The 27,704-nt window shown below is 45.0% G+C and overlaps 2 protein-coding genes across 2 annotated transcripts in view; one reads left to right on the forward strand and one right to left on the reverse strand.

Moving 5' to 3' along the window:
- Window positions 1-4,712: 4,712 nt before the first annotated feature.
- Window positions 4,713-27,155, reverse strand: pink1 (PTEN induced kinase 1). Its single transcript, XM_085967039.1, has 8 exons — window positions 26,715-27,155; window positions 18,553-19,050; window positions 13,272-13,369; window positions 10,410-10,592; window positions 8,770-8,933; window positions 7,811-7,938; window positions 7,398-7,625; window positions 4,713-6,130 (listed from the first exon to the last, which is right to left on the reverse strand). Exons 1-8 carry the CDS (start codon window positions 27,033-27,035, stop codon window positions 5,846-5,848), a joined length of 1,905 nt encoding a protein of 634 aa, XP_085823165.1. The 5' UTR covers window positions 27,036-27,155; the 3' UTR covers window positions 4,713-5,845.
- A 101-nt stretch (window positions 27,156-27,256) lies between these two features.
- Window positions 27,257-27,704, forward strand: part of slc66a1 (solute carrier family 66 member 1) — a 29,127-nt gene continuing 28,679 nt past the window's right edge. The window contains exon 1 of the mRNA XM_085967040.1: window positions 27,257-27,363. The gene's annotated coding sequence lies outside the window, so the exon portion shown is untranslated. The remainder of the gene's footprint in view (window positions 27,364-27,704) is intronic.

The following is a 27,704-nucleotide window of genomic DNA, read 5'->3' on the forward strand; positions in this document are numbered from 1 at the left end:
ACACATGTCTGGATGTGGCAGGACTGCAGAGCTTTGATCTGATCTGTTGAGTGTGGGATCGCTTAGCTCTGGCTATAGCATGCTGCTTCTGCTGGTTAGCATGCATGTAGTCCTATGTTGCAGCTTCCCCAGGTTGGTACCTCATTTTTAGGTATGCCGAGTGCTGCTCCTGGCACCCTCTTCTGCACTCCTCATTGAACCAGGGTTGGTCCCCTGGCTTGATGGTTGTGGTAAACCACTGTTAACCTGTACATGCCTGTGTGGTAAACCACTGTTAACCCTGTACAAGTCCAGGCATGTCTCAGCCCCTGGCTCCACCCCTAAGCCCGGGTATAAAGGTGACTCACCACCCTTCCCCCGAGAGCTCTTAGGATGGATTCACTGGCATGCTCTAGTTCTTAGTCAATAAAAGCCTACTTCATTTAAGTCCATCTCGTAGTCTTTGGTATTGTTGATAGCGCATCAATTTTATTGACTAATTTTCAACATGGAGCAAATCTTGAAGCCGGAACGTTTAGACCTGGATCCTCAAGCAGCAGATGCAGCCAATAACTTTGAACACTGGCTGAGCTGTTTCGAAGCCTTCCTGGAGGCCTCCAGCACTACTGTCACTACAGATGACGCGAAACGGCTTGTCTTGAACTCACGGGTGAGCCACCGAGTCTACTCGATCATCCGAGACGCCACTACTTACACGGCCGCCATCGCGACGCTAAAGGAACAATACATGAGGCCTGTTAACGAGGTCTACGCCAGACACCTCCTGGCTACCCGAAAACAGCGCCCCGGGGAATCGGGCGCTGAATATTTACTGGCACTGAGAGTCCTCGGCCGGGACTGTAATTGCAAAGCAGTGACGGCCAAGGAATGCACGGAAGACCTGATCCGAGACGCCTACGTAGCCGGCATCAGGTCCAACTATACTCGGCAGAGGCTGCTGGAACAGAGGGGGCTCGACCTGCAGAAGACGGTGGCCCTCGCTAACTCGTTAGACGTGGCCCTCCAGAACATGGACGCCTACCCCCCTGACCGGATGGCCACGTGGATGCCATGGGAGCAGCCATCTTGGGACCCGGTAAGGCCACAAGCCGCCAGCAGCCCAACTACAGCTGCAATGACCAGAGGCCAGAAATGCTACTTCTGCGGCCAAGCCAAGCACCTCAGACAGCAATGCCCAGCAAAGGACGCGACCTGCTCCAAATGCGGCAAGAAAGGCCACTACGCGAGAGTGTGCAAGGCGAAATCAACCCCCAATTCCAGCAGCGCTGCGTGTGAACCGTACAGGCCGCCATTTTGGACCCCACCAACCACGTGTGAGCCGTGCGGGCCGCCATTTTGGACACCACCAGCAGAGGGGGAGCCGCCATCTTGGACACCATCTCGGGACCAGGCCCTCGGCGCGGGCGAATACTACAGCGACCCACCGACCTCGACGATGGCCTCCATCACCCTGGACCAATCTAGGCCCCATCAACTAGCCAGGTCCATGATGAACGTAAAGGTAAATGGCTATGCCACAAATTGCCTTTTTGACTGCGGAAGCACGGAGAGCTTCATCCACCCCGACACGGTGCGACGCTACTCCCTATCGGTTATGCGCACACACCACCAGGTCTTTATGGCCTCAAAGTCCCATACGGCGGACGTCGGCGGCTACTGTGTAGCGACTCTGACAGTGAACGGCGTGGAGTACAGAGTTTAAATTCCTCGTCCTGCCACAGCTCTGCGCTCCCGTACTGCTAGGATTAGACTTCCAGTGCCCTGTACAAGTCCAGGCATGTCTCAGCCCCTGGCTCCACCCCTAAGCCCGGGTATAAAGGTGACTCACCACCCTTCCCCCGAGAGCTCTTAGGATGGATTCACTAGCAGAGGCATGCTCTAGTTCTTAGTCAATAAAAGCCTACTTCATTTAAGTCCATCTCGTAGTCTTTGGTATTGTTGATAGCGCATCAATGGTAATGGTAGAGTGAGGGATATGCTGGGCCATGAGGTTACAGGTTGTGGTAGAATACAATTCTGCTGCTGCTGATGGCCCATACTGCCTCATGGATGCCCAGTTTTGAACTGCTAGATCTGTTCTGAATCTATCCCATTTAGCACAGTGGTAGTGCCACACAACACATTGGAGGGTGTCTTCAGTGTGAAGACGGGACTTTGTCTGCACACGGACTGTGTGGTGATCACTGCTACCAATATTGTAATGGACAGATACATCTGCGACAGGTAGATTGGTGAGGACGAGGTCAGGTAGGTTTTTCCCCTCGTGTTGGTTCTCTCACCACCTGCTGTAGGCCCAGTCTGGCAACTATGTCCTTCAACGTTATTCAAAATAACTCTTTCAGTGATTGCAACAACCAGAGTGAAGAGTGACTATTCCAGAACTCATATCCCTTATAAAACCACAGCCAGGTCTGAAGGCCACAGCTTGACTTTGGAATCTGATCAGCTGTTTTGTCACTGATGCAAAGTACCACTGCACTTTGGCTAAATTGACTGACCCCCAGGTGACCCCAGTTAGCAAGTGACTTTTTTTTTCCAACAATTTATCTCCTGTCCTGGAAGTACTGACCCTTCTATGAAGCTGGTTATCCTCTGGTACTCCCAATCAAAATTGGATGAGGTACCACAGGGCTGGAAGTGCCGGAGGAATCATAGAAACATAGAAGATAGGAGCAGGAGTAGGCCATTCGAGCCTGCTCCGCCATTCAATGCGATCATGGCTGATCATCCAAATTCAGTACCCTGTCCCTGCCTTCTCCCCATATCCCTTGATCCCTTTAGCCTTAAGAAATATATCCAACTCTTTCTTGAATATATTTAATGAACTGGCCTCCACCGCCCTCTGTGGCAGAGAATTCCACAGGTTCACCACTTTCTGGGTGAAGAAATTCCTCCTCATTTCAGTCCTAAATGACTTACCCCTTATCCTTAGACTATGACCCCTGGTTCTGGACTCCCCGGCCATCAGAAACATCCTTCCTGCATCTAGTCTGTCCAGGCCTGACAGAATTTTATAGGTTTCGATGAGATCCCCACTCAATCTTCTAAACTCCAGTGAGTATAAGCCCAATCGACACAATCTCTCCTCATAAGTCATTCCTGCCATCCCAGGTATCAGCCTGGTGAATCTTCGCTGCACTCCTTCCATGGCAAGAACGTCCTTCCTCAGGTAAGGCGACCAAAACTGCACACAATATTTAAGGTGTGGTCTCACCAAGGCCCTGTACAACTGTAGCAAGACACCCTTGTTCCTGTACTGAAACCCTCTTGCTATGAAGGCCAACATACCATTTGCCTTCTTAACTGCCTGCTGCACCTGCATGCTTACCTTCAGCAACTGGTGCACAATAACACCCAGGTCTCTTTGCACTTCCCCTTCTCCCAATCTATTGCCATTCAAATAATAATCTGCCTTCCTGTTTTTGCCACCAAAGTGGATAACCTCACATTTATCCACATTATAGTGCATTTGCCATGTTTCTGCCCAATCACCCAACCTGTCCAAATCGTACTGGAGTTTCACGACATCCTCCTCACAGCATACCCTCTTACCCAGCTTTGTGTCGTCTGCAAATTTGGAAATATTATATCCAATTCCCTCGTCCAGATCATTAATATATATTGTGAACAGCTAGGGTCCTAGGACCGATCCTTGCGGTACCCCACTAGTCACTGCCTGCCACTCGGAAAACGACCCGTTTATTCCAACTCTTTGCTTTCTGTCCGCCAACCAGTTCTCTATCCAAGTCAATACCTTGCCCCCAATCCCATGTGCCTTAATTTTGCACGCTAATCTCTTATGCAGGACCTTATCGAAAGCCTTCTGAAAGTCCAAATACACCACATTCACTGGTTCTCCCTTATCTATTTTACCAGTTACATCCTCAAAAAATTCCAGTAGATTAGTCAAGCATGATTTACCTTTTGTAAATCCATGTTGACTTTGTCTGATCCTGTCACTGCTTTCCAAGTGCTCTGCTATTACATCTTTTATAATGGACTCTAGCATTTTCCCCACTACCGATGTCAGGCTTACCGGTCTATAATTCCCCGCTTTTTCTCTGAGAGAAAAATGAGTGTCACTATCTGCATGAGAGGACAAAAAGGAAAAAACAACTGTTTCTATAATGCACTTCATGTACAGAGATGTCTTTGAGCATTTTTACAGGGCGGGGGGCAAAAGCATGATTGAAGAGAAGGGGCTTTAGAAAGCTTTTGAATGCATCGTGGGAGGTGACATTGAACCCACGGAAGGATTTGAAAGTAAAAATCTTGAACTTGATTCTCATGGAGCACAAGGAGTTTATAAAGTTGTAGTGTATGGACTGTTGAAAGGGGAGATTAAAGTGAAAAGGGATAATATAAATATTATGGGGAAGGGGAGGTCATCTAACCAGTAAAGGGGGGGGGGGGGGGGGGGGAGGGATAGTAAAAAGAACTTCTGAAAGGGAATTGTTGCAAGTAATTTTCTGAGTGTATGTTGTACAAATAAGGAGGGCTTCATCTTATGGCATACGACTGGAATGTTAATGGTATTCAACTTCCAATTTTGAGGGGAATTCAGTCCTGAAAAATAAATGTTTTTGAAGTTTAATTCACATCTGAAAATGTGTTTAAATTGCAGATATTGTTTCCTATGAGAGTTCACAGTGCTGGATATCAATGATTTACATAACAGCAAAAAAAAGGGAAATGAAAGTGAGATTTCAAGGTTCAAATTTCAGATGGTACTAAGTTTATTTAAATTACCTTAAACAGGACTACAGTGCAAATACAGACTGAAACCATGTCTGTGCATCAGCGTGAATGGCTAGTTAATTAGCTCAGCGACTAATTTAGCTGCAAGAGAAACTGTTACAATACAGAAAACATATGCAAGGTATGCAGAAAAATGACCCAGTTAGTTTCTAGATTCTTTTCCCTAAATGTGACCTGTGCATGACTAAGTGCCTGCCCACAGGATTAATATTTCATTTGACTACAAACTTAACTTTTCCCTCCCCAAAACCTCAAAACTGGAACTCCTTGCACCCCCTCAATCCTCCTACAATCTACAGGCTTTTTAAAACCTAGGCTTAGCGTCACCTACTGCTACTTAATGATCTGTCTTCATTCTTCTCATACATTTGACAACTTGTTGATGTCCTGCACTGTGGGCCTTGGACCTCCTTAAATAAAAGTGCCGAGTACCAGGGCTTGGCTTCAAGGTACAAGTAGTGCAAGAAACAACTCCGGTGAGCTGGCCTCCATTTCAGATTGGCAGAGTCAGTAACATTCTACAGTAAAGTTGGTCACACATCCACGTATTTATTTCCCAACTGTTTGAGATCTACAGAAGCCAATCACATCTTCCTCTCTGTCAGTGAAGTACAGGTAGACTACCTTTTATCCGAACTTCCGAAAACCGAAACCCTATAAAAACCGAAGGTTTTTTTCGTTCAGCGTAAGTCGTGCGCACTACATGACCAGAGTGGCACACGACCCCGACCCCCGCCGACGACCCCCCGCCGACCCCCACCGCCGACCCCGCCCACCCCCGGCCGACCCCCCCGCCGACAAATTTCCCAGTCTTATAAAATACCTTCCGAAATCCGAAATTTTCCGAAAACCGAAACACGGCTGGTCCCGAGGTTTTCGGATAAAGGATAGTCTACCTGTACTGTATGGCAAGAGATAGCATTAAATATTCACTTATCATTAACTATTGGGCCAGCAGAAGACCCAGACATACCATTTAAGCTCTTGATCATCTCATTAATTACAAACCAAGTGCAAAGTTTTATTCCTGATCCCTAATAGTAGCATTAATTTTACCTAAATTCGGTTTTAGAACCCAGTGAATTATTTATTGATGTGAACCCGTGTGTTGCATTTGGAGGCTGCCCTTCCCATGGAGCAGTAGATTCAGGCCCAGCCTCAGTTCTTCAAAGCTGAGATTTGCCAAGAAGCTTCTCCTTAGTTCGGTCTCCACAGATAATTCAGAACTCCTCGCGACCTGCAGGAAGGTGAGCAGGGTCTGGCACCGAAGCCAGTCGAAAACCTTCTCCACACTGATCGGAGCCGGGGCGAGGAGCTCTGCCCCCCACAGGTGTAGGTGCAGCATATCCGCAGCAACTCTTGCTGACAGGCGCTGTGAAAGGGAAGAAAAATAATGCATGTTCATTTCCAGGTGATACAGATTAACAGATGATGAAAATCCACAGTACAGTACATTCAGCCTCCGTGCTAAAAATTGGGAAAACCAGCCAGGAGAGAAGAGTCTTTAGGAAGCTTTTGAATGAAGTGTGGGAGGAGACAATTCGTTCATCCTTTCCTTACAAGCTCCATTGGTTCCCTGTGCCCCAGAGAATCAAAATGAAAGGTCCTCGACCTGAAGCGTTAACTATGTTCCTCTCTCCACAGATGCTGCCTGGCCTGCTGAATGTTTCCAGCATTTTCTGTTTTTATTGCAAGATTCTCATCTTCACTTCCATGGAAAAACTGAGTGAGGCACTGCTGGGTGGATGGCACCTGCATAACTACATGTGTTGAAACATTGGGCAAATACAGCAAAGCCCTGTATAGTACATGGGCTAAACATATTAACTTGATTTATCTCCAGACTCCATCTTCCCTACTGGATGAAGGCTTGCCTGTCTATGCTGAAACAGCTCTCTCAGTCAGGGCAGCAGTTAGGGCACTACAACTGGCCTCAACAATAGCCATGGTTTCTCTATCCAGTGATCGCTGCCGTGTGGACATTAGGAGAGGGCAGGATTGAGCTTGGGGTTGGCTATGACACGGTTTACTTGAATAGGCTGTTGGCATTCAGTGCCTAGGGTTCACATGCGATGAAGGGCCAGGTACCGTGTCTTTGAACCTGTAGCCCAGCAAGTCAGCATCTTTAAGAGAGGAGGTGAAAAAAATTTGCAAAATAGAAAAGAAACAAGTTGCTACAGGGTACAAGTGAATACTAACTAACCAAGTGTGCCATTGGAATTGGTGCAGGGACAAGCGGTTACTTACGCTACAACACATACTTCATTTTAAATTCAACATGGTAAGATAATCATTATGTTCTCTTATAGGTTATAAAGGTGAACATGTTACAGATCCTGAATCAGATAGGGGTTATGGATTGACAAGGAAGCCATTAGTTTGTTTAAACTATGTAAGAGTAGGAATAGACTTGATGTTCGGTGTAGTTCTTCTTTTCCCAGAAGAGAAAGAGGGAAGGGAAGGGAAAGGGAGTGTTTGATAATGATGCTCCGGCCATCATGGTGTGGGGCAGGCTTGATGAACCAGCTGTTCTCTTCTTGCATGTCAATTTTGTATGTTCGTATAAACAAGGTTGTGATGGACCAAGGACACTTTACAAAAGGACCTCTATTCATTTCAAGTATTGCTGCTTTACTCACCCTCTTTGGATCTCTGCACAACAAAAGCTTCACCACCAGCCTCACGTCTCTGTGAATGGAGCCTGGCAGAGGCGGCAGATTATTCTCTTGGTAGTTCCTGCTCTCCATTCCACGTCCATAAAATGGATTGGGAAGACCCAGGATCTCATAGGCTAAGGTACCCACTGCCCAGGCATCCGATTTGCTGTAATCAATAGCTACACTGGGTCCAGGGACTGCTGCAGAAATCTGGAAAGCACAAGAATAGGGATTCGATTTAAGAGTTGGTGCACCAATTAGTCAATGAATTTTGACTTGTTCAGTTACCATAAACTAGTGGCTCTGATTGCAGTTACAGACAAGCATGTCTTACGACAAACAAACTGTGCACAAGAACCAGCATCACTTTATTTTACATATTTCAGTGCACTTACCTCAGGAGCCATTAGGCAGCAATTTCCTCCTCGGTCAACTTCCATACTAGTAAAGGGAAGCCTCAACCCCAGAGCTGCTTCAGACAGACAGCAACCAAAGTCAGTGATCACCAAACGTGGGCAGCCAACTAAACAGTGCACAAACCAGAAAGATTCACATTTATACTGTGCTTTATCAGGGGCTAGAGTGGGTCTTGAAATCAGCAATTTTACAACTGAGGCAAGAGTGCTATGAATTGAAAAATATCAATTATTTTCTGTAGAATTAAAATTGTTAAAGAAAAAAACTGATCTACAAAGTATAGCAAAAAAAAATTAAATCTTTTGTAGTGCCACAGAAATTGTAGGATTGCAGCTATCAATGACCTACATGAAATATAGACTGCAAACCCTTCCATCTTTATCAGGTACATGTTTATAGAAAAAAGGCAAAAAAATATTTATATGATGTACAAATTTGGTTGCACTATGCTTGTGTAAATACAGAGCCAGGGCTTTCTCCTGTACAGAGTCCTGTGCCTCAAGACTGGGAATGCTGGACAAATCCTCTCTTACCTAGTTCTGATGTGTTATGCCCAAGTTTTCTTTGATGGGGCAGAGAAATGTAGTAAGTTAATGAACTGCAAGTACAGTTCATAGATCCCATTTGGAGCAAAGGAATATATTAATGGTGGGGCAGGACTGAACTTTCAATTGGTGACACCACTGTCTGTGGTACTTCCTTCTAGTTAGATACTGGCATGAGAGCTGCTGTTGTCCTCCCCTCATTACCAGCCTCCCGACCCATGTGATTCTGTATGCCTTACATTTTGAGGTTTGATATTTTATACTTTACTTTTGCTTACTATTTGCTGTTGGATTGAACTTCTTACCAAATACATTTTTTGTACATGCAGAGTTGTTAAAACTTTCCAAAATCTAAATTTTGATGATTGCTTACAGGATCTTGAATCAATCACCTGAATCAAACTCCACCAGGATATTGTCAGACTTCAGGTCTCTGTGCGCAATGCCATGTTGGACCAAATGATCCACTCCCTCCAGTAACTGAAGAATCATCAGGGTAGCACACGTAGTGCTGGGGATACAGGCCTGCAGGTACTGGCGCAGGGTGCATGGATAGCTAAGGCACAAAACACACAAACGTCAGCTCTGCATTTTGTCCTACCAAAAAGGTGTCATCAAATAGCTGACTACAAAGTTCTTCAAATTATTCAACACGTCATTTTATTTGAAAAGCAGCAAAACTTTCAACAGAATCAAACAGCCTCACAGTCAAAATGCCTGTTGTCTAAAATGGTGACCCCCCCACCCGTGTTCCCTTCACATTAATTTTCTCTGCTTCCCCTCCTAAAAAAGGTGTCAACTCTTGTTGCAGTACAACTCCACAGGTGCAAAGTACCCTCTGGTACCCCCCCCAAGCCATCATTCTTTATGCACGAGTCTAGATCGCAAGCGTCAGTAGGCTTTTTGACTGTGGGGCACATCATAACCAAGACCTATCCTGTCCTGACTCAATCTCCACCCACATGCAGTTCCAGCAAGGGTCACTGGATAGCAAGCAAGAGCCAGATCCCTAACAGAGCCACGAGGGCCCCAATGCTAACTCAGTACAGCACTGGCCAGTGACTGAACGTTTGACCTTCCTAATTTGGCACAAACAGCTGGGCTATCAAGTGTTAATCAACTTTTTGTTTTGATTGCAGTTTAGAGCATGTCTTGCTCAAGTCACTCTCTAGAATGTTGCAACATACTTCAGAGCGAGCTTCTGATTCCAAACGTGTCACCCAGGCTGTTCCCCAGTGGCGGCTGAACGTTTCCCAATAGGAAGGGGGAATAATCTACAGTACCAACAGTTGTATTTTATAGGGCCTGTGGGAATATTGCAAAAATCCCCAACAACATTGCCTCACTCTACTCTCACTGGACGGCAAGCAAGGCGGGAACAACAGTGAATCCTCAGTCTAGCAACAGCTGTGGAAGGATATTCGTAGCTGGTCTGCCTAGACCAGGTGAAGGGTATGTGGGTTGCAAGTGTCCCCCACAGGCTGTATTATGGTCCCATAGCTTTAATACATACACCGGTTCCAATAACCTGAATCCTCAAACCAACTGCAAACAACACCATAACATGTTACTGTATATAAATTATTTTGCAGTCAGAGGTTCATAATCTATCCATGCTGTATACCTTTTTTGCCAAAAAAAGGTATAAAGAGAATGCAGATAGTCATTTAAAAAAAGTTGTGAATCTTTTCCAGCAACTGTACACTGACCTTAAACGAAAAACCTGGTACTCCTGCAGAGTGCCGATAACTATATTCCTTATTCAACATCAATCTGGGATCAGTGAATCATAGGTAGGCTAACTAAACCCAGCTAAAGTGTGGTATAAGCTCCCATATAGAACAGAGGTCCAATATCTAGGACTCAATCAATCCCTTACACCCCATGCAGAGACCTACACTGTGTGCTTTACCATGGCCGATTTCAGGTTTCCTTCCCTTCCAAACTCAAGCACATCACACGGTGGACCGGAGCCAATTCTTCAGCTCGCTGCTCCTAAACACACACACCTTGCAGGATCTGAACTGCTTACTTTTTCATCACCAGAAAGAGGGTGCGGTTGTGTCCAAACCCACTAGGATTGAATCTGGTCGGCAGTACAGCGGGGTACTCGATCCAAGCTCCAGGCAAGAGCGGAAAGTCGGCTGTGAACGCTCGGACAATCTGAATGATGTTTGGATGTGGTTTCATCTTCTTTCCGTTATGATTGTCGGGTCTGATCAAAGTAATAGGGAGAAGTTATGAAGCAAAGAACAATTCAGGAGGAAAATTCATGTAATTTGTGCATCTTGATGTCTCTGTGTATAGCACGTAACGTAACATTAAACGGTTTAAATTGGAATTGCTGTTATACCCCAGTATGATGGTGGATCTGCTGTGCAGTTAAGCTGGCACAGCAGCAGGCCATTCCACAACCAAGAAGCAGAATTCCTATCTTGGCTGTAACTGTGAGGCAAGAGGAAGAGTCACCCAAAGCCACTCTTGCATGTCATAGAAAACTTCGGGACAGGAGGAGGCAGTTCAGCCCCTCGAGCCTGTTTCGCCACTTAATTAGATCATGGCTGATCTGTACCTCATCTCCATTTACCCGCCTTTGTTCCATATACCTTCAGATCCTTACCCAACATGGATCCATCGATCTCAGTCTCAAATTTCAATTGACTCAGCATCTTTGAAGGTGGCAGGACAGGTTAACAAAGCAGTTCATAAACCATATGGGATCCTGGGCTTTATAAATAGAGGCATCGAGTACAAAACCAGGGAGTTATGCTAAAATCGATGTAAAACACTAGTTTAGTCTCAGCTGGAGTATTGTGTCCTATTCTAAGCACCACACTTTAGGAAGGCTTTGGAGAGGGTACAGAAGAGATTTACTAGAATGGTTCCAGGGATGAGGGATTACAGTTATGTGCATAGACTATAGAAGCTGTGGTTGTTCTCCTTAGAGCAGAGAAGGCCAAGAGGAGATTTGATAGAGGTTTTTAAAATCATTAACGGTTTAGACAAAGTAAATAAAGAGAAACTGTTTCCAATGGTTGAAGGGTCGATAACCAGAGGGCACAGATTGAAAGTGATTGGCAAAAGAACCAGAGGCGACAGGAGGAAAAACTATTTTACGCAGCAAGTGGTTAGGATTCGGAATGCACTGCCTGATAGGGCGGTGGATACAGATTCACTAGTAGTCTTCAAAAGGAAATTGGATAAATACTTGAAGAAAAAAATTGCAGGGATTTGGGGAAAGAGCAGGGAGTGGGACTAACTGGATTGCTCTTCGAAAGAGCCGGCACAGACTCGATGGGCCGAATGGCCTCCTTCTGTGCTGCACTATTCTATGACTCTCTGATTGGCTGATACTTGTCCAAGTGCTCAGTCACTCCAGTCTCCGATAGATACCAGTAACTTCCCTACAACTGATGTTAAACTGACAGGTGTGCAATTACCTCACCTATTTCTCAATACCCTGGAGTGGAAACCATCAGGTCCTGGAGATCTGTATCTTAAGTCCCATTATATTCTCCACTGCAATTACTTTATTTATATTAATTAAATCCACTAGGTTCCTTCCCTCAACTTATTTTTAGGTTCCCTTGTACCACACGCATTTTGTCCTCTTCCGCCACTGTAAAAACGGATAAAAAGTGCTCATTTAACAGTCATAACGGCACAGAGGAGGCCATTCAGCCCATCGAGTCTGTGCCGGCTCTCTGTAGAGCAATCCAGTCAGTCCCATTCCCCCGCTCTATCCCCATAGCCCTGCAAGTTTATTTCCCTCAAGTGCCTATCCAGTCTCCCCTTGAAAACACTGTGTCTCCGCTTCCACCACTTCCGTCGGCAGCGAGTTCCAGGTCCTCACCACTCGCTGCGTAAAAAAGGTTTTCCCTCACATCCCCCCCCTGTATCTCTTGCCCAAAACCTTAAATCTGTGTCCCCTAGTCCTTGTACCATCAACTAGTGGGAACAGCCTTTCCCCATCTAGCCTATCCAAACCCGTCATAATCTTGTACACCTCTATCAAATCACCCCTCAACAAAATGAAAACAAATCCAGCTTCTCCAACCTGTCCTTGTAGCCAAGATCCCCCATCCCCAGAACCATTCTGGGAAATCTCCTCTGCACCCTCTCAAGGGCCTTCACATCCTTCCTAAAGTGTGGTAACGAGAACTGGACACAAAAGTCCAGTTGTGGCCTAACCAGCACTTTATAAAGATTCAGCATAACCTCTCTACTTTTGTACTCAATACCTCTATTTAATGAAGCCCAAGATACACTCAATATGTCCTGCCACCTTCAGGGACCTATGCACATCAACTCCCAGGTCCCTCTGTCCCTGCACACTTTAAAACTGTGCCATTAAGTGTATATTGCCTCTCCCTGTTCCTCCTGCCAAAATGCATCACCTCACGCTTCTCTGTATTAAATGTCTGCCATCTCCTTGTTATCCATTATAGTCTCACCTCCATCTGTCTTTAATGGGCCCACATTTCCCTTTACCACGCTTTCTCTGAATATATGTATTCAAACTTTTGCTGTTATCTTTAATATCCCTTGCAAGCTTTTATTTTTCATACTCCTTTTTGCACTTCCGATTACTTTTACTTTTTCTGTATCCCATTGTTGCTTTTTATAGTTCTCCCTTCGGCTCGATTTCTACTTTTTCTTGCATTTGTGTTCGCCTTTTCTTTTAGCTGGACACGGTCATGTCTGGTAACTGTATGTCCTTTGGGCTGGGAAACAATACATGATGGCTGCATAGTCGAGAATATTAAGCAAGACAAAGGGAAAATCCACCCTCAAACATTAACCGAGTGCAATAGATCGGCGATCTTTATCCGATCACATTCATACTGATGAGCCAGAAAGTTGCTAATAAAGCAGCAGTACACATGTAACTAACCCTTTGAATCCGCCAAACTCTCCGGTTAAAGCGTTGGGGGTGGCTGAAACCAGCTCCTTGCCCATTGTTCTCAGGATTGCATCACTGGAGGACCCGGCCTGCAATGAGAAGTTGAAGCAACAAGACAATGAATCCTGTGTAGCTTAATGTGCAAAACACTAGTGCTTGTTTTAAAATGCTTTGCTCCTTAATTAGTTTCGTTTTCACTTTGCAGTAGAAGTGCCAAGTTTAAAATGGGAGGAGGAGACAGTGAAAACCATGACCTCTGGTCTCAGGTAGTTTCCATCAATTCAATCCTATTTTCTCAAATTCAAATCATTTTACCAGAGGGAAGAAGCACATGAACAACGGTTTTGTATATTAAGTAGAGGAATGTGGTCCACTTAACCCCATCATCAAAAAGCACAGAAATCTCACAAATTTGACTCTGATGCCAGGTGGGAACTCAGAAAAGAGCTTTTCCAGGCTGGGGCACCTCTGGATCAGGATTCACACAGATCCAAGATGCCAATTCCCAAATTGATCTATGGCGCTCCTCCCATGCTGAGCAATATGCTGAAATTGAAATGGCTGATCTCCATGGTTTAGGGCATAAGAACATAAGAAATAGGAGCAGGAGTCGGCCATTCGGCCCCTCGAGCCTGCTCCGCCATTCAATAAGATCATGGCTGATCTTCTACCTCAACTCCACCTTCCTGCCCGATCCCCATATCCCTCGATTCCCTGAATATCCAAAAATCTATCGATCTCTGTCTTGAATATATTCAATGACTGAGCCTCCACAGCCCTCTGGGGTAGAGAATTCCAAAGATTCACCACCCTCTGAGTGAAGAAATTTCTCCTCATCTCGGTCCTAAATGGCTGACCCCTTATTCTGAGACTGTGACCCCTGGTTCTAGACTCCCCAGCCAGGGGAAACATCCTCCCTGCATCTACCCTGTCAAGCCCTGTAAGAATTTTGTATGTTTCAACGAGATCACCTCTCATTCTTCTAAACTCTAGAGAATATAGGCCTAGTCTACTCAATCTCTCCTCATAGGACAATCCCCCCATCCCAGGAACCAGTCTGGTGAACCTTCATTGCACTCCCTCTATAGCAAGTATATCCTTCCTTAGGTAAGGAGACCAAAACTGTACACAATACTCCAGGTGTGGTCTCACCAGGGCCCTATATAATTGCAGTAAGACATCTTTACTCTTATACTCAAATCCTCTTGTAATAAAGGCCTAAATGGCTGACCCTTGCTGTACCTGCATGTTAACTTTCAGGGATTACATAAGAACATAAGAAATAGGAGCAGGAGTAGGCCAATCGGCCCCTCGAGCCTGCTCCGCCATTCAATAAGATCATGGCTGATCTGATCCTAACCGCCAATCTACTATCACAGAACCATCTCCTGAATCTAACAGAATTAGACACACGAAATAGGAACAGGATCAGGCTACACGGCCCCTGGGCCCGCTCCGCTACCCACAGGGCCATATCTGATCCGAACCTAGACTCATGTCCAAATTCCTGCCCGCTCCCCGTAACCCTTAATTCCCTTTACTACTTGGAAACTGTCTATTTCTGTTTTAAATTTATGTAATGATGTAGCTTCTACAGCTTTTTGGGGCAGCATATTCCATGGACCTACCACCCTCTGAGTGAAGTAGTTCCTCCTCATCTCAGTTTTGAAAGAGCAGCCCCTTATTCTAAGACTATGCCCCCTAGTTCTAGTTTCACCCATCATCGGGAACATCTTCCCCGCATCCACCCGATCCAACCCCTTCACAATCTTATATGTTTCAATAAGATCGCCTCTCATTCTTCTGAACTCCAATGAGTAGAGTCCCAATCTACTCAACCTCTCCTCATATGTCCATCCCCTCATCCCCGGGATTAACCGAGTGAACCTTCTTTGTACTGACTCGAGAGCAAGTATGTCCTTTCTTAAGTATGGACACCAAAACTGTACGCAGTATTCCAGGTGCGGTCTCACCAATACCTTGTACAACTGAAGCAATACCTCCCTATTTTTATATTCTATCCCCCTAGCAATGAAAGCCAACATTCCATTGGCCTTCTTAATCACTTGCTGCACCTGCATACTAACCTTTTGAGTTTCGTGCACCAGGACCCCCAGATCCCTTTGTACTTCAGTACTTTCCAGTTTCTTGCCATTAAGATAATAACTTGCTCTACGATTCATGTTCAAGGACACCCAGGTCCCTCTGAACACAAACATTTCCCAATCTCTCACCATTTAAAAAATACTCTGCTTCTCTATTTTTCCTACCAAAGTGGATAACTTCACATTTCTCCACATTATATTCCATTTGCCATGTTCTTGCCCACTCACTTAGCTTGTGAAGCCTTGAAGCCTCTTGCATCCTCCTCACAACTTGCATTCTCTGCCATTTCCTTATTCTCCATTATAATTTCTCCTGTCTCAGCCTGTAAGGGACCCACGTTTACTTTTGCTAATCTTTTCCTTTTTAAATACCTATAGAAGCTTTTACAGTCTGTTTTTATGTCGCTCACTAGTTTACTCCCATATTCTATTTTCCCTTTCTTTAATCAATTTATTCATCCTCCTTTGCTGAATTCTAAAATCCTTCTATTCCTCAGGCTTACTACTCTTTTTGGCAACATTAAAAGCCTCTTCTTTTGATCGAATACTATCTTTAACTTCTCGTTAGCCACGGTTGGACCACTTTTCCTGTGGGGTTTTTGTGCGTTAAAGAAATGTATATTTGTTGCAAATTATGTATTAATTATTTAAATGCTAGCCATTGCTTGTCTACCGTCATACCTTTTAATGCAGTTTCCCAATCTATCTTAGCCAACTCGCCCCTCATACCAAAGTATCCTGGAATATTTAGTTCCCAACCTTGGCCACATTGCAACCATGTCTCCATAATGGCTATTAGATCAAACCTATTCATTTCTATTCGCGCTATTAATTCCTCTATTTTGTTGTGAATGCTTCACGCATTCAGATATAGTGCCTTTAGCTTGGACTTATTTCTATTTTCCCTCCTGTCACCTTAGTTACTCTCTCTGTCCCTTCCTAACCCACTACTTATTTTTACCCAAAACTACTCTGCTCTAGAGCCGTGGCATTTTTCTCGTTGCTTTTAAATTTACTCTTTCCTGAATCCTCCCACCCCACTTCATTAGTTTAAAGCCCTGTCTACTGCCCTAGTTATTCGGTTTGCCAGGACAGTGGTCCCAGCCTGGTTTAAGTGGAGCCCGTCCCAACAGAACAGTTCTCTCTTTCTCCAGTACTGGTGCCAGTGCCCCATGCACTGAAACCCCTTCCTCCATGCACTGAAACCCCTTCCTCCCACACCACTCTTTCAGCCACGCATTTAAACCTCTAATTTGTTTGTCCCTATGCCAATTTGTGCGTGGCTCAGGTAAAAATCCAAAGATTATTACTTTTGAGGTTCTGCTTTTTAAATTTGGATCCTAGCTCCTCAAACTCCCTCAGCAGAACCTCATTCCTAGTTCTACCTAGGTCGTTGATTTCTAACGTGGACCACAAGAACTGGATCCTCCCTCTCCCACGCAAAGTTCTCCTCCAGCCGCAAGGAGGAGATGTCTTTAACCCTGGCAGGCAACACATCCTTTGGAACTCTCGGTCGCGGCTGCAGAGAACAGTATCTATCCCCCTGACTATACTGTCCCCTACCACAACTACATTCCCTTTCACTCCCCCCAACTTGAATGGCCTCCTGCACCATGGTGCCATGGTCAGCCTGCTCATCCATCTTGCAGGCTTTTCCCTCATCCACACAGGCAGCAAGAACCTCATACCCTGTTGGACAAGGGCAAAGGCTGAGGCTCCTCCAGCACTGCACGTGGGGTCCCCTTACCTGCCTGAGTTGCAGTCACACCCTCCTGTCCCTGACCACTAACCAGACCTGTATCACTACCTAACCTAAGGGGTGTGACTGCCTCCTGGATCAAAGTGTCCAGGTAACTCTCCCCATCCCTGATGCCCCGCAATGTCTGCACCTCAGACTCCAGCTCAAAAACTCTGAGCTGAAGTTCCTCAAGATGCAGGCACTTACTGCAAACGTGGTTGTCCGGGATCACAATGCTCTCCACAAACCCCCACATGCTGCAGTTGTGGCACACCACCTGCACTGCCATCCCTACATAAACCTTGTTTTATTTAATTAAATTTGTAATTAGGTAACTTAGTTTACAGTGTAGTTTCTTGACTACTTACTAGATCTAGATTAAGTTATGGGTACTGAAATTAAATAACTACCTGTAACACAAAGCACTACAAGCAGTGTAGGCATGATATACCTTAAATAGCTACAGAGACTGGTAGTTATAACTCAAACAGTTGGCTTTTAATAGCTTAGAACTGGACAGAACAGAACACACATGTTAGCCTTCTGACCAGCTTCTCAGAAGTGAACTAGGAGGCGGAGCCAGGGGCGAAGTAACAGATCAGGACAATCAATGGCACAGCAGAGTGGTGTACAGTACATCAGCATTCCTGGCCAACCAAGAAAACAGCAGGGTTACAATAGATTACAATAGGAAACTATACACAGGTAGAATAAGGTATATACTTATAAGACTTATTTCACAACAAGGCAAAAAGCAACAACTCCTTCACCCTCTTCTCCAAATTCCCAAATAAAACACTCTGTTTAAGTATACTCCATTTTAATCCCGCTCTGTGCGTGGGGGGGGGGGGGGGGTGGCGGGGAAGAGGTTGTTGAACATGGTAGAGAAATACTATTAAAATATATCTTCACAACCACCTATTCGCCTGCAAAGTGTTGGTTATTCCTCGACGATCAACCTCACTATTGTTTGGGAAGTGTTATCACCAGAGCAGTGATTTTTAAGCCCCCCACAGGCTGGACCTCAGATGAGGCTAACTCTAGTGGTCAGATTGGTTTCTATGTACAATCAGACAGTGTCTAACTAGGGACTTTATTCATCCACTGCAAATATTTTTGATACATAATTTTGCTTTGATTCCATCCTGATGTTACACCGTTATTGTTAGGGCTATCAATTACATTGTTACTCAAGCAATTCTGTGCTTTATTTTAAAAAAAAGGAAAAATATTAATTAAAAAAAGCATGACTTTCTTTTTACAACTAGGTGGAGCGTGGAGTATTTTAAACTAAAAAGGTTCTTCATTATAAGCACATCATGATCTGGATTCAAGCTGCAAGTCTTATGCCACGTACCCCAGTAAATGGTCATCTTCCATTCGGGCTCAAGCAACAAACTTTCATTGTGCATCTTTGTGTTTGACTTACTTTTATGTTCCAAAGCATTTTTAGAGCCAGTGGGTAGTTGGATTCTCCCTCAGATGCATTCAGTGGGTGGCTGGAATCTCCCCTGGATGCATTTAGTGGGTAGCTGGAGTCCCCCTCGGATACACTCAATGGGTAGCTGGTGTCTCCTTCGGATGCATTCAGTGGATCAATTGATGTTTCTCTCTTCAAAATCACGAAACTCAAACTCGATTTTTCCTGTGTAATCGCTATACCCTTTCTTACTTCGGTATCCTCACTTGAGACATCCTGTACAATGGCTGCACTCTTTCCCTCCCCGTTACCCTCTTGGGGTCTCTCCTTCGTTGCGACTGTATTGCTCGCCTTTGGGTTGGCTATTCCAGGGATAAACGCAGAGTACACAGCTGCATTACACCCCTTTCCAATGTGGTGTCCGATCTTGTAATCTTCCAACCGATATCCATGGGTGCACAAAGGTATGGAGTTTACATATTTAATTTTCTTCCTTTTGAACAGTGTCTGGTAGATGGGGGGAAAAAAGATAGAACAATTAATCTTATTAAGATGGAGGTGAGGAGAGAAATAGCATGAGTTCGTCCTGTGACTAACTAAAATATATCAAAAGGTAAACATTTATGGAAATTGGAACTTTTTTCAGCTGCAGTTAGTTTTGAATGAACCGCAAAGCTTCATCCAGCTTTAGGATTAGAACTGCTAAAAATTCAACTCTGCTGTCAGCAGTCTTACTAATCTACCAAGTTCAGCGTGATGTCCTTGACCACTAGTTGACAGGACAAGTTCTCCAGGTTATGCTTAGAAAACTAAGACACCATGGTCTCCTGATTATCTGGGATAGTGGATATAAAGAAGGAGGCATGACTGGCACTGTGCTAAATCCCTTAATTTAAGAGTAATAATGAAGCTTAGTATTAGTGTTTCTTCAGGGCAAGTAGTGAGTCACATCAAGCTAATCAAATCAGTGGTCATTGATGTGGTAGAACCTTTGCTATTAATCGACTTTGTTGGTTAGTGAAGTTTTATTTAAGCCCAGTACCCCACTCCCCCAAAAGGTGCATGGTTAGGTGTGGGTCCACATTCACCATTGTCCATCCTAAATAATGACAGGTCAAATTTAATATTAAACTCAGGGAAATTCCCCATCTCTCCTGAAAACATTGGCCCAGATTTTGCAGTAAAAATAACCACGAGGCTATCGGCACTTACCATTATTAAAGAGTAAATCGGACAGCAACCTTTGGCGACTGTACATGCGCAATAAAACACGGAAATCAGGAAGTTGCTGTCCGAGTTGCCCTGGTCCTCCAGAAGCTGCGCTATACCTCGCCAAGAGACCCAGCATTCAAATACATAGAAGGACATGCAGTTGGGGTACTTACGTAATAGATTCCAGTCTAAGTGAATTTTTAACGGCGTGATAAGTCTTAATTACTGCCAAACAACCTCTCTGGCACTGAAAATTAACTTTTACAAGTGTGGAGTCTCATTCTGTCAGATTTTAATTATTGTTGCAGACTTTAAAAAAAATTTAAAATGTATTTTTTTTTTACTATTTCTTCGGTCTCTGATCTCTCTCTCTTAATCTCATCTTTCTTTACCTCTTTATTTCACTTTCTGTACAACTAACTAGGGCAGTAGACAGGGCTTTAAACTAATGAAGGGGAGGTGGGAGGATTCAGGAGAGAGTACATTTAAAAGCAGCAAGAGAAACGCCAAGTTTCTAGAGCAGAGCAGAGTTTTGGGTAAAAATAAGCAGAGTGGGTCAGGAAGGGACAGAGAGTAACAAAGGTAATCGGGCATCAGTGACGAAGGTGACATCAGGGAAAAATAGAAAAAAGTCAAGGCTAAAGGCACTATATCTGAACGCACGAAGCATTCGCAACAAAATAGATGAATTAATAGTACAGATAGAAATTAATAGGTTTAATCCAATAGCCATTACGGAGACGTGGTTGCAAAGTGACCAACATTGGGAACTAAATATTCCAGGATACTTAACTTTTAGAAGAGGTAGGCAAATGGAAAAGGAGGAGGGGTAGCCCCGATAATAAAGGATGGGATAAAGTCAGTAGAGAGAAAGGATCTTAGCTCCGAAAATCAAGAAGTAGAATCAGTTTGGGTGGAACTTAGAAACAGCAAGGGGCAGAAAACATAGGTGGGAGTTGTTTACAGGCCCCCAAACAGTAGTTGTAATTTGGGCAGAGTATAAATCAAGAAATTAGAGGCACATGTAACAAGGGTAATATAGTAATCATGGGGGACTTTAATCTACACATAGACTGGGCAAACCAAATTTGCAGTAATAGTGTGGAGGACGAATTCATGGAATATATGCAAGATAGTTTTCTAGATCAGTATGTTGAGAAACCAACTAGGGAACAGGCTATTTTAGATCTAGTATTGTGCAATGAGAAAAGGTTAATTAATAACCTTGCAGTAAAGGGGCCTTTCGGGAAGAGTGACCATAACATGATCGAATTTTATATTAAGTTTGAAAGTGATTTAGTTAAATCCGAAACTAGTGTCTTAAATCTAAACAAAGCAAACTATGTAGGTATGAGGGGCGAGTTGGCTAAGATAGATTGGGAAACTACATTACAAGGTATGACGGTAAACAAGCAATGGCTAGCATTTAAAGAATTAATACATAAAGGAATGTATATTTGTTGTAAATTAAGGCACAAAAACCCCACTGGAAAAGTGCTCCAACCGTGGCTAACAAGAGAAGTTAAAGATAGTATTAGATTAAAGGAAGGGGCTTATAATGTTGCCAAAAAGAGCAGTAAGCCTGAGGATTGGGAGGATTTTTGAATTCAGCAAAAGAGGACCAAGAAATTGATAAAGAAAGGGAAAATAGAATGAGAGTAAGTTAGCAAGAGACATAAAAACAGACTGTAAAATTTTCTATAGGTATTGTGGTGGAGTATTTTAAACCAACACTCGACACAAGGTTTTAGATCATTATTCAAATTGTCTTTATTACACCGGTGGGGAGACAATCTCTACTGGCGCACCAGGAGACTTCTCCAAATTGATACAATAAGCGTTACATATTTATGCGTTCAAAAGTCATGGTAGCCTCGTGCACAATCCGCTCTCGCAACTTAATTGGATCGTGGCCCGCGTGCACCTTCACGGATTGGATTACATATCTTAAAAAAGGTATACATATGCAAGCTGCATAACTAATTGTTAACCTAAACTGCTGAAATGCTGAGCAAAAATAACGTTATCATTGTGACCCAGACAGCCAATCCAAAGAGCAGCTTAGGTGCACAAACAAAGTTTTTCTTGGAACCGGTGTCTGTCTACACAGTCAGCTTTGACCCCACCTCACGGATGTGGTTTTTCATGTCTGCTACTGCCACTTGCACATCACTATGTGAGTTGTCAGCGTGCTTTCCCCACTTCAGGTAAGTAAAAAGGAAAAGATTAGCGAAAGTAAATGTGGGTCCCTTACAGGCTGAGACAGGAGAAATTATAATGGGGAATAAGGAAATGGCGGAGAAATTAAACAAATACTTTGTGTCTGTCTTCATGGAAGAAGATGCAAAAAACCTCCTGGAAATAGTGGAGAACCAAGGATCTAGCGAGAATGAGGAACTGAAAGAAATTAGTATTAGTAAAAAAAAATAGTACTGGAGAAATTAATGGGACTGAAAGCTGATAAATCCCCTGGACCTGATGGCCTACATCCTAGGGTTTTGTAAGAGATGGCTATAGAGGTAGTGGATGCATTGGTTGTCATCCTCCAAAATTCCATAGATTCTAGAATGGTTCCCATGGATCGGAAGGTAGCAAATGTAACCCCACTATTTAAGAAAGGAGGCAGATAGAAAATGGGAAACTAGTCCTTAATAATAGATTACTGATGTCAGTTAGCCTGACATCAGTAGTAGGGAAAATGCTAGAATCTATTATTAATGACGTGGTAACAGGGCACTTAGAAAATAATAATAGGAGTGGGCATAGTCAACACGGATTTATGAAAGGGAAATCTTGTTTGACAAATCTGTTAAGAGTTTTTTGATATTGTAACTAGCAGAATAGCTAAGAGGGAGCCAATGGATGTGGTGTATTTAGATTTTCAGAAGGCATTCGATAAGGTGCCACACAAGAGGTTATTAAACAAAATTAGGGCTCGTGGGATTGGAGGGTAATATACTTGCATGGATTGAGGATTGGTTAACGGACAGAAAACAGAGTAGGAATAAACGGGCCATTTTCAGGTTGGCAGGCTGTAATTAGTGGGGTACCGCAAGAATCAGTGCTTGGGCCTCAGCTATTCACAATCTGTATCAATGATTTGGATGAGGGGACGAAATGCAATATATCCAAGTTTACTGATGATACAAAGCTGGGTGGGAATGTATTTGTGAGGAGGATGAAAAGAGGCTTCAAGGGGATAGAGACAAGCTAAGGTGAGTGGGCAAGAACATGGCAAATGGAATATAATGTGGAGATATCCACTTTGGTAGGAAAAATAGAAAAGCAGAGTATTTTTTAAAATGGTGAGAGATTGGGAAATGTTGGTGTTCAGAGGGACCTGGGTGTCCTTGTACACGAATCACTGAAAGTTAACATGCAGGTACAGCATGGGTCGGCCATTTAGGCCTTTATTACAAGAAGATTTGAGTACAACAGTGATGTGCCTTCAATAACCACAAAACTAGAAGTTATAGACTTAAACAAGTTGGCTTTTAATCACTAAGATCAGAGCTAACATCTCAACACGCCGACTGGTTCACAGGAATGAGTCATACAGATCCTGGGATCTTTATGTAAGAGAAGTCAGGGGCGGAGCCAAGAGCCAAGACCTGGAACCTTCCAGGTTAGTCAGGAAAGAGGAAGTGAAACTATACACGGTGTGGGGGAGGGTAATACACATGAGTGCAAAACGAATACAGGAAATACAGGATCAAGACAAACAGATTTCATTACAAACAGTAAAGACGTCTTACTGCAATTATATAGGGCCCTGGTGAGACCACACCTGGAGTATTGTGTACAGTTTTGGTCTCCTTACCTAAGGAAGGATATACTTGCCATAGAGGGAGTGCAACGAAGGTTCACCAGACTAATTCCTGGGATGGGGGGATTGTCCTAAGAGGGGAGATGGAGTAGACTAGACCTCTATTCTCTAGAGTTTAGAAGAATGACAGGTGATTTCATTGAAACAGACAAAATTCTTACAGGGCTTGGCAGGGTAGATGCAGGGAGGATATTTCTCCTGGCTGGGGAGTCTAGAACCAGGGGTCACAGTCTCAGAATAAGGGGTTGGCCATTTAGGACTGAGATGAGATGAGGAGAAATTTCTTCACTCAGGAGGGTGGTGAATCTGTGGAATTCTCTACCCCAGAGGGCTGTGGAGGCTCAGTCATTGAGTATATTCAAGACAGAGATTGATAGATTTTTGGCTATTAAGGGAATTGAGGGATATGGGGATCGGGCAGAAAAGTGGAGTTGAGGTAGAAGATCAGCCATGATCTTATTGAATGTCGGAGCAGGCTCAAGGGGCCGAATGGCCTACTCCTACTTCTTATGTTCTTATGTTATGATGATTTGACTTGAATTCAATATTCTAACTTTTATTAATAATAATAAACTTTATTGTCATTGTTAGTGCACAAGTGCAGTACAACGAAATGTAGGCTTGCAGCTCCCGAGAGTGTACATTTAGATTAAGACATTTAAACATTCAACATTCATTTGGCTTGTAATACATTAACAAACATAATAAAGTGTATTGGCAGATGTGCAGGCTTTAGAGTTTATTTGTGGAGTTCAGTAGGATGACAGCCCTGGGAAAGAAGCTGTTCCTAAATCTGGTCGTTCGGGTGCGAATGCATCTGTAGCGTCTCCCAGATGGCAGGAGGGCGAACAGACTGTGGCTGGAGTGGGTAGGGTCTTTGATGATGGTCAGTGACCTCCGTAAACAGCGTTTCTGGTAGATGTTCTCTATGGTCGGTAGCCGGGTGCCGGTAATGCGTTGGGCAGTTTTGACTACCCGCTGCAGGGCTTTCCGGTCATAGTAGCTACAGCTGCCATACCATACTGTGATACAGTTTGTCAGGATGCTCTCTATTGTGCAGCGGTAAAAGTTAGAGGGGATCAGGGGTGACAGGTTACATCCCTTCAGCCTCCTTAGGAAATATAGGCACTGCTGGGCCTTCTTCACCAAAGAGGAGGTATTGAGGGACCAGGAGAGGTCTTCCGTGATGTGGACTCCGAGGAACTTAAAGCTGTCCACCCTTTCCACCACAGCCCCATGGATGTGGATGGGGGTGTGACTTCCGCCTTTAGACTTCCTGAAGTCCACAATGATTTCCTTGGTTTTCTTGATGTTAAGGGCCAGGTTGTTATCGGCGCACCACTTCACGAGATGCTGGACCTCCTCCCTGTAGGCTGACTCATCATTGTTGGTGATCTGGCCTACCACCGTGGTATCATCCGCAAACTTGATGATGGTGTTGGAACCATGAACAGCCACACAGTCGTGGGTGAAGAGGGAGTAGAGGAGGGGGCTCAGCACACATCCTTGTGGGGCCCCCGTGTTCAGGGTTGCGGGGGGGGGGGGGGGGGGGGAAAAGGTGTGGTTACCTAATTTGACAGACTGGGGTCTGTTTGTTAGGAAGTCCAGGGTCCAGTTGCAAAGGGAAGCGTTCAGGCCAAGAGTGTGGAGTTTGGTGGCCAGCTTGTTGGGGACGATAGTGTTGAATGCTGAGCTGTAGTCTATGAACAGCATTCTGATGTAGGTCTCTTTACCGTCTAAGTGATTCAATGCAGAGTGTAGAGCAGTTGTGATTGCATCCTCCGTTGATCTGTTTGCACGATAGGCAAACTGGTGTTGGTCAAGAGAGGCGGGAACACTGGCTTTGATGTGAGCCAGGACCAGTCTCTCGAAACACTTCATTATGATGGGTGGGAGTGCGACAGGTCGATAGTCGTTCAGACACGTCACAGCCGTTTGCTTTGGCACAGGAATAATGGTAGCGGTCTTGAAGCATGTAGGGACTACTGCCTGGGCCAATGACAGATTGAAGATGGCAGTGAAGACATCAGCCAGCTGATCAGCACATTCCTTGAGTACCCGTCCAGGGATGCTATCAGGTCCAGCAGCCTTACGTGTGTTCACTCCGCGTAGAACACCCCTTATGTCGGAGGTCGACAGAGTGAGCACCTGGTTTTCCAGGGGTGGCACTTCCTGGTTCCTGACACTTCCTGGTTCAGACTCTGCATGTCTCAGTAAGGATTCTTCAAATCGGATTAGTTAAGGTGATACACAGGTTCACAAGCCATTAACTGGTCCAGGCAGCGGGCGGTCGTTCAGCCCGATTGCCTGCCTCTGTTCCGCGGCCACGTTCGCACCCGAGTGACCCTGGAGATGGAGCACGAGGTGTCCGCCAGCACGCTCGAAGCCTTCCGCGACCGGTGGACGCCGCGGGGATTGGAGTGCATCATCACCCCGGCCAACAAAATGTTAATTGAATTTGTTAAGTTTTATTTAAAATTTTATTAGTTACAGTTGATTTGGTTTAGTGTCCACACAAAAGAGTACACAGGTTCACAGAGGTCCAGGGACCCCTGTAGAGGGCGCGCGCTGTTTTAGGATTTCTAAACACTGCAAGTTCCAGTGCTAAAGCCCACAGAAAGTCTGTGGGCAAGTTTAAGTGTAATGAATGACTAGCGCCGTTCATTCGCCGATAATTGCTAAAAATCCGGGCCATTGATTCACGTTGGGATATGGTTGCACAAGCCTCTACAGTACTCCAATAACTTACTCAAGTGACCATTGTTCATGCAAGAGCCTAGACTATGGAATCTGATCTTAAATGTTAGTTGGCAGAGTCAAGGCTTAGTGACTTATAAATTTACAGGGAGTTTTATCAACTAAAATTTTTCAGCTGGTTGGCAGTGCACACTAATCAAGAGTTCAGACAAAGAGGGGTGGATCATCAACTTCTTGCTTCAGCGTAAAACTGGCTGCCCGTGATAGAAACCGCCCGATTTTCACCTGCCGTGAACTCGTCGGTAATGAAAATCAGGTGGCCGATGGGCAACGCCAGTTTTGCGCCTGAGCAGCAAGTTGAAAATTGACCCCATGACATTCAGATGGTGACTGAACATTTATTTCCAGAATGTTATTTTCATGTTGGCTTCCTTACCTGGATCTGCTCGCACGCTGCAGTGCTGCTCCTCACCTCTTCCACCTGCTGTTCGATGACCTCCAGTCCCAGGCCGAAGGCCAGCAAGGCCCCGCCGGGCCCGCGAAGCCTGCGGAACGCCTGGCGCTGCAGCCGGGCCGCCAGGCCGCCCATCGAGAGGCGGAAGTACCGATAACGGGCAGGCAACACCGGCCGGAGCGGTTGCAGGGCCCAGGGCCGCGGAAACGCCGCACCCTTGCCGCCTCTGGCCGCGGGGGTGACGAGGCGCAAGGCCGAGCGGCCCACCTCCAAGCCGCGGGCCAGTAGCCGTCGCACCGACATGGCGAAGATTTAGGCCCGACCTTTCTTGGCTTTCAGCACCATGAAAAAGGGTAAAGTTTGAGCCGCGGGGAAGCGTTGCGATGTCGATCCAACAGGCCCGGAATCGGAGGATGACCTGGAATCGGGGGATGACCTCCACCCAGAGGGCGATTTATGAGCTCAGCCAAGCGCTGTCGCCATGGCAACACTAATAATAAATAGCTCCAGGCTGGCTCAGAGCCTGGCAGCTCGTCACAAGCAAACAACAACAGCTTTATTTTTAGCAGCATCTCGCCCCCAAGGCACAACAAAAAGAAGGAACATGAAAACGGCTTCATCCTGTTCCAAGGTAATGGGGCAGGTTTTGCCGTGGGTAAAGCGGTGTACTCTCAGAGTAGGCCTTTCAAATTGGCCGCAAAATCCCAAACTTGCCATCTGTCAAGTTACGATGGCCCGCACCGACGGGAAAATACTCATTGCTGGCGCAAAGTTGGGCTTATTGCCCACGGCCCAGCAATTACAGACGAAAATGTTACGGTTAGCGAACGCAGGCCCAGGAGCCTGTTTCACTTCGAAAGGAACCCCCTTTCTGTACTTTTGCAAGTTATTTGTGATGATTAACGAAGCTGCATTAATGTTGAAGGGTTTGCATCCAGCCAGGGTGGTTCAGCAATAGCTAAAATGTTTTAA

This window comes from Somniosus microcephalus, chromosome 25 (genome assembly GCF_052327205.1).
Source record: "Somniosus microcephalus isolate GS21.2 chromosome 25, FLI_Smic_1.0, whole genome shotgun sequence".
Lineage (NCBI taxonomy): Eukaryota > Metazoa > Chordata > Chondrichthyes > Squaliformes > Somniosidae > Somniosus > Somniosus microcephalus.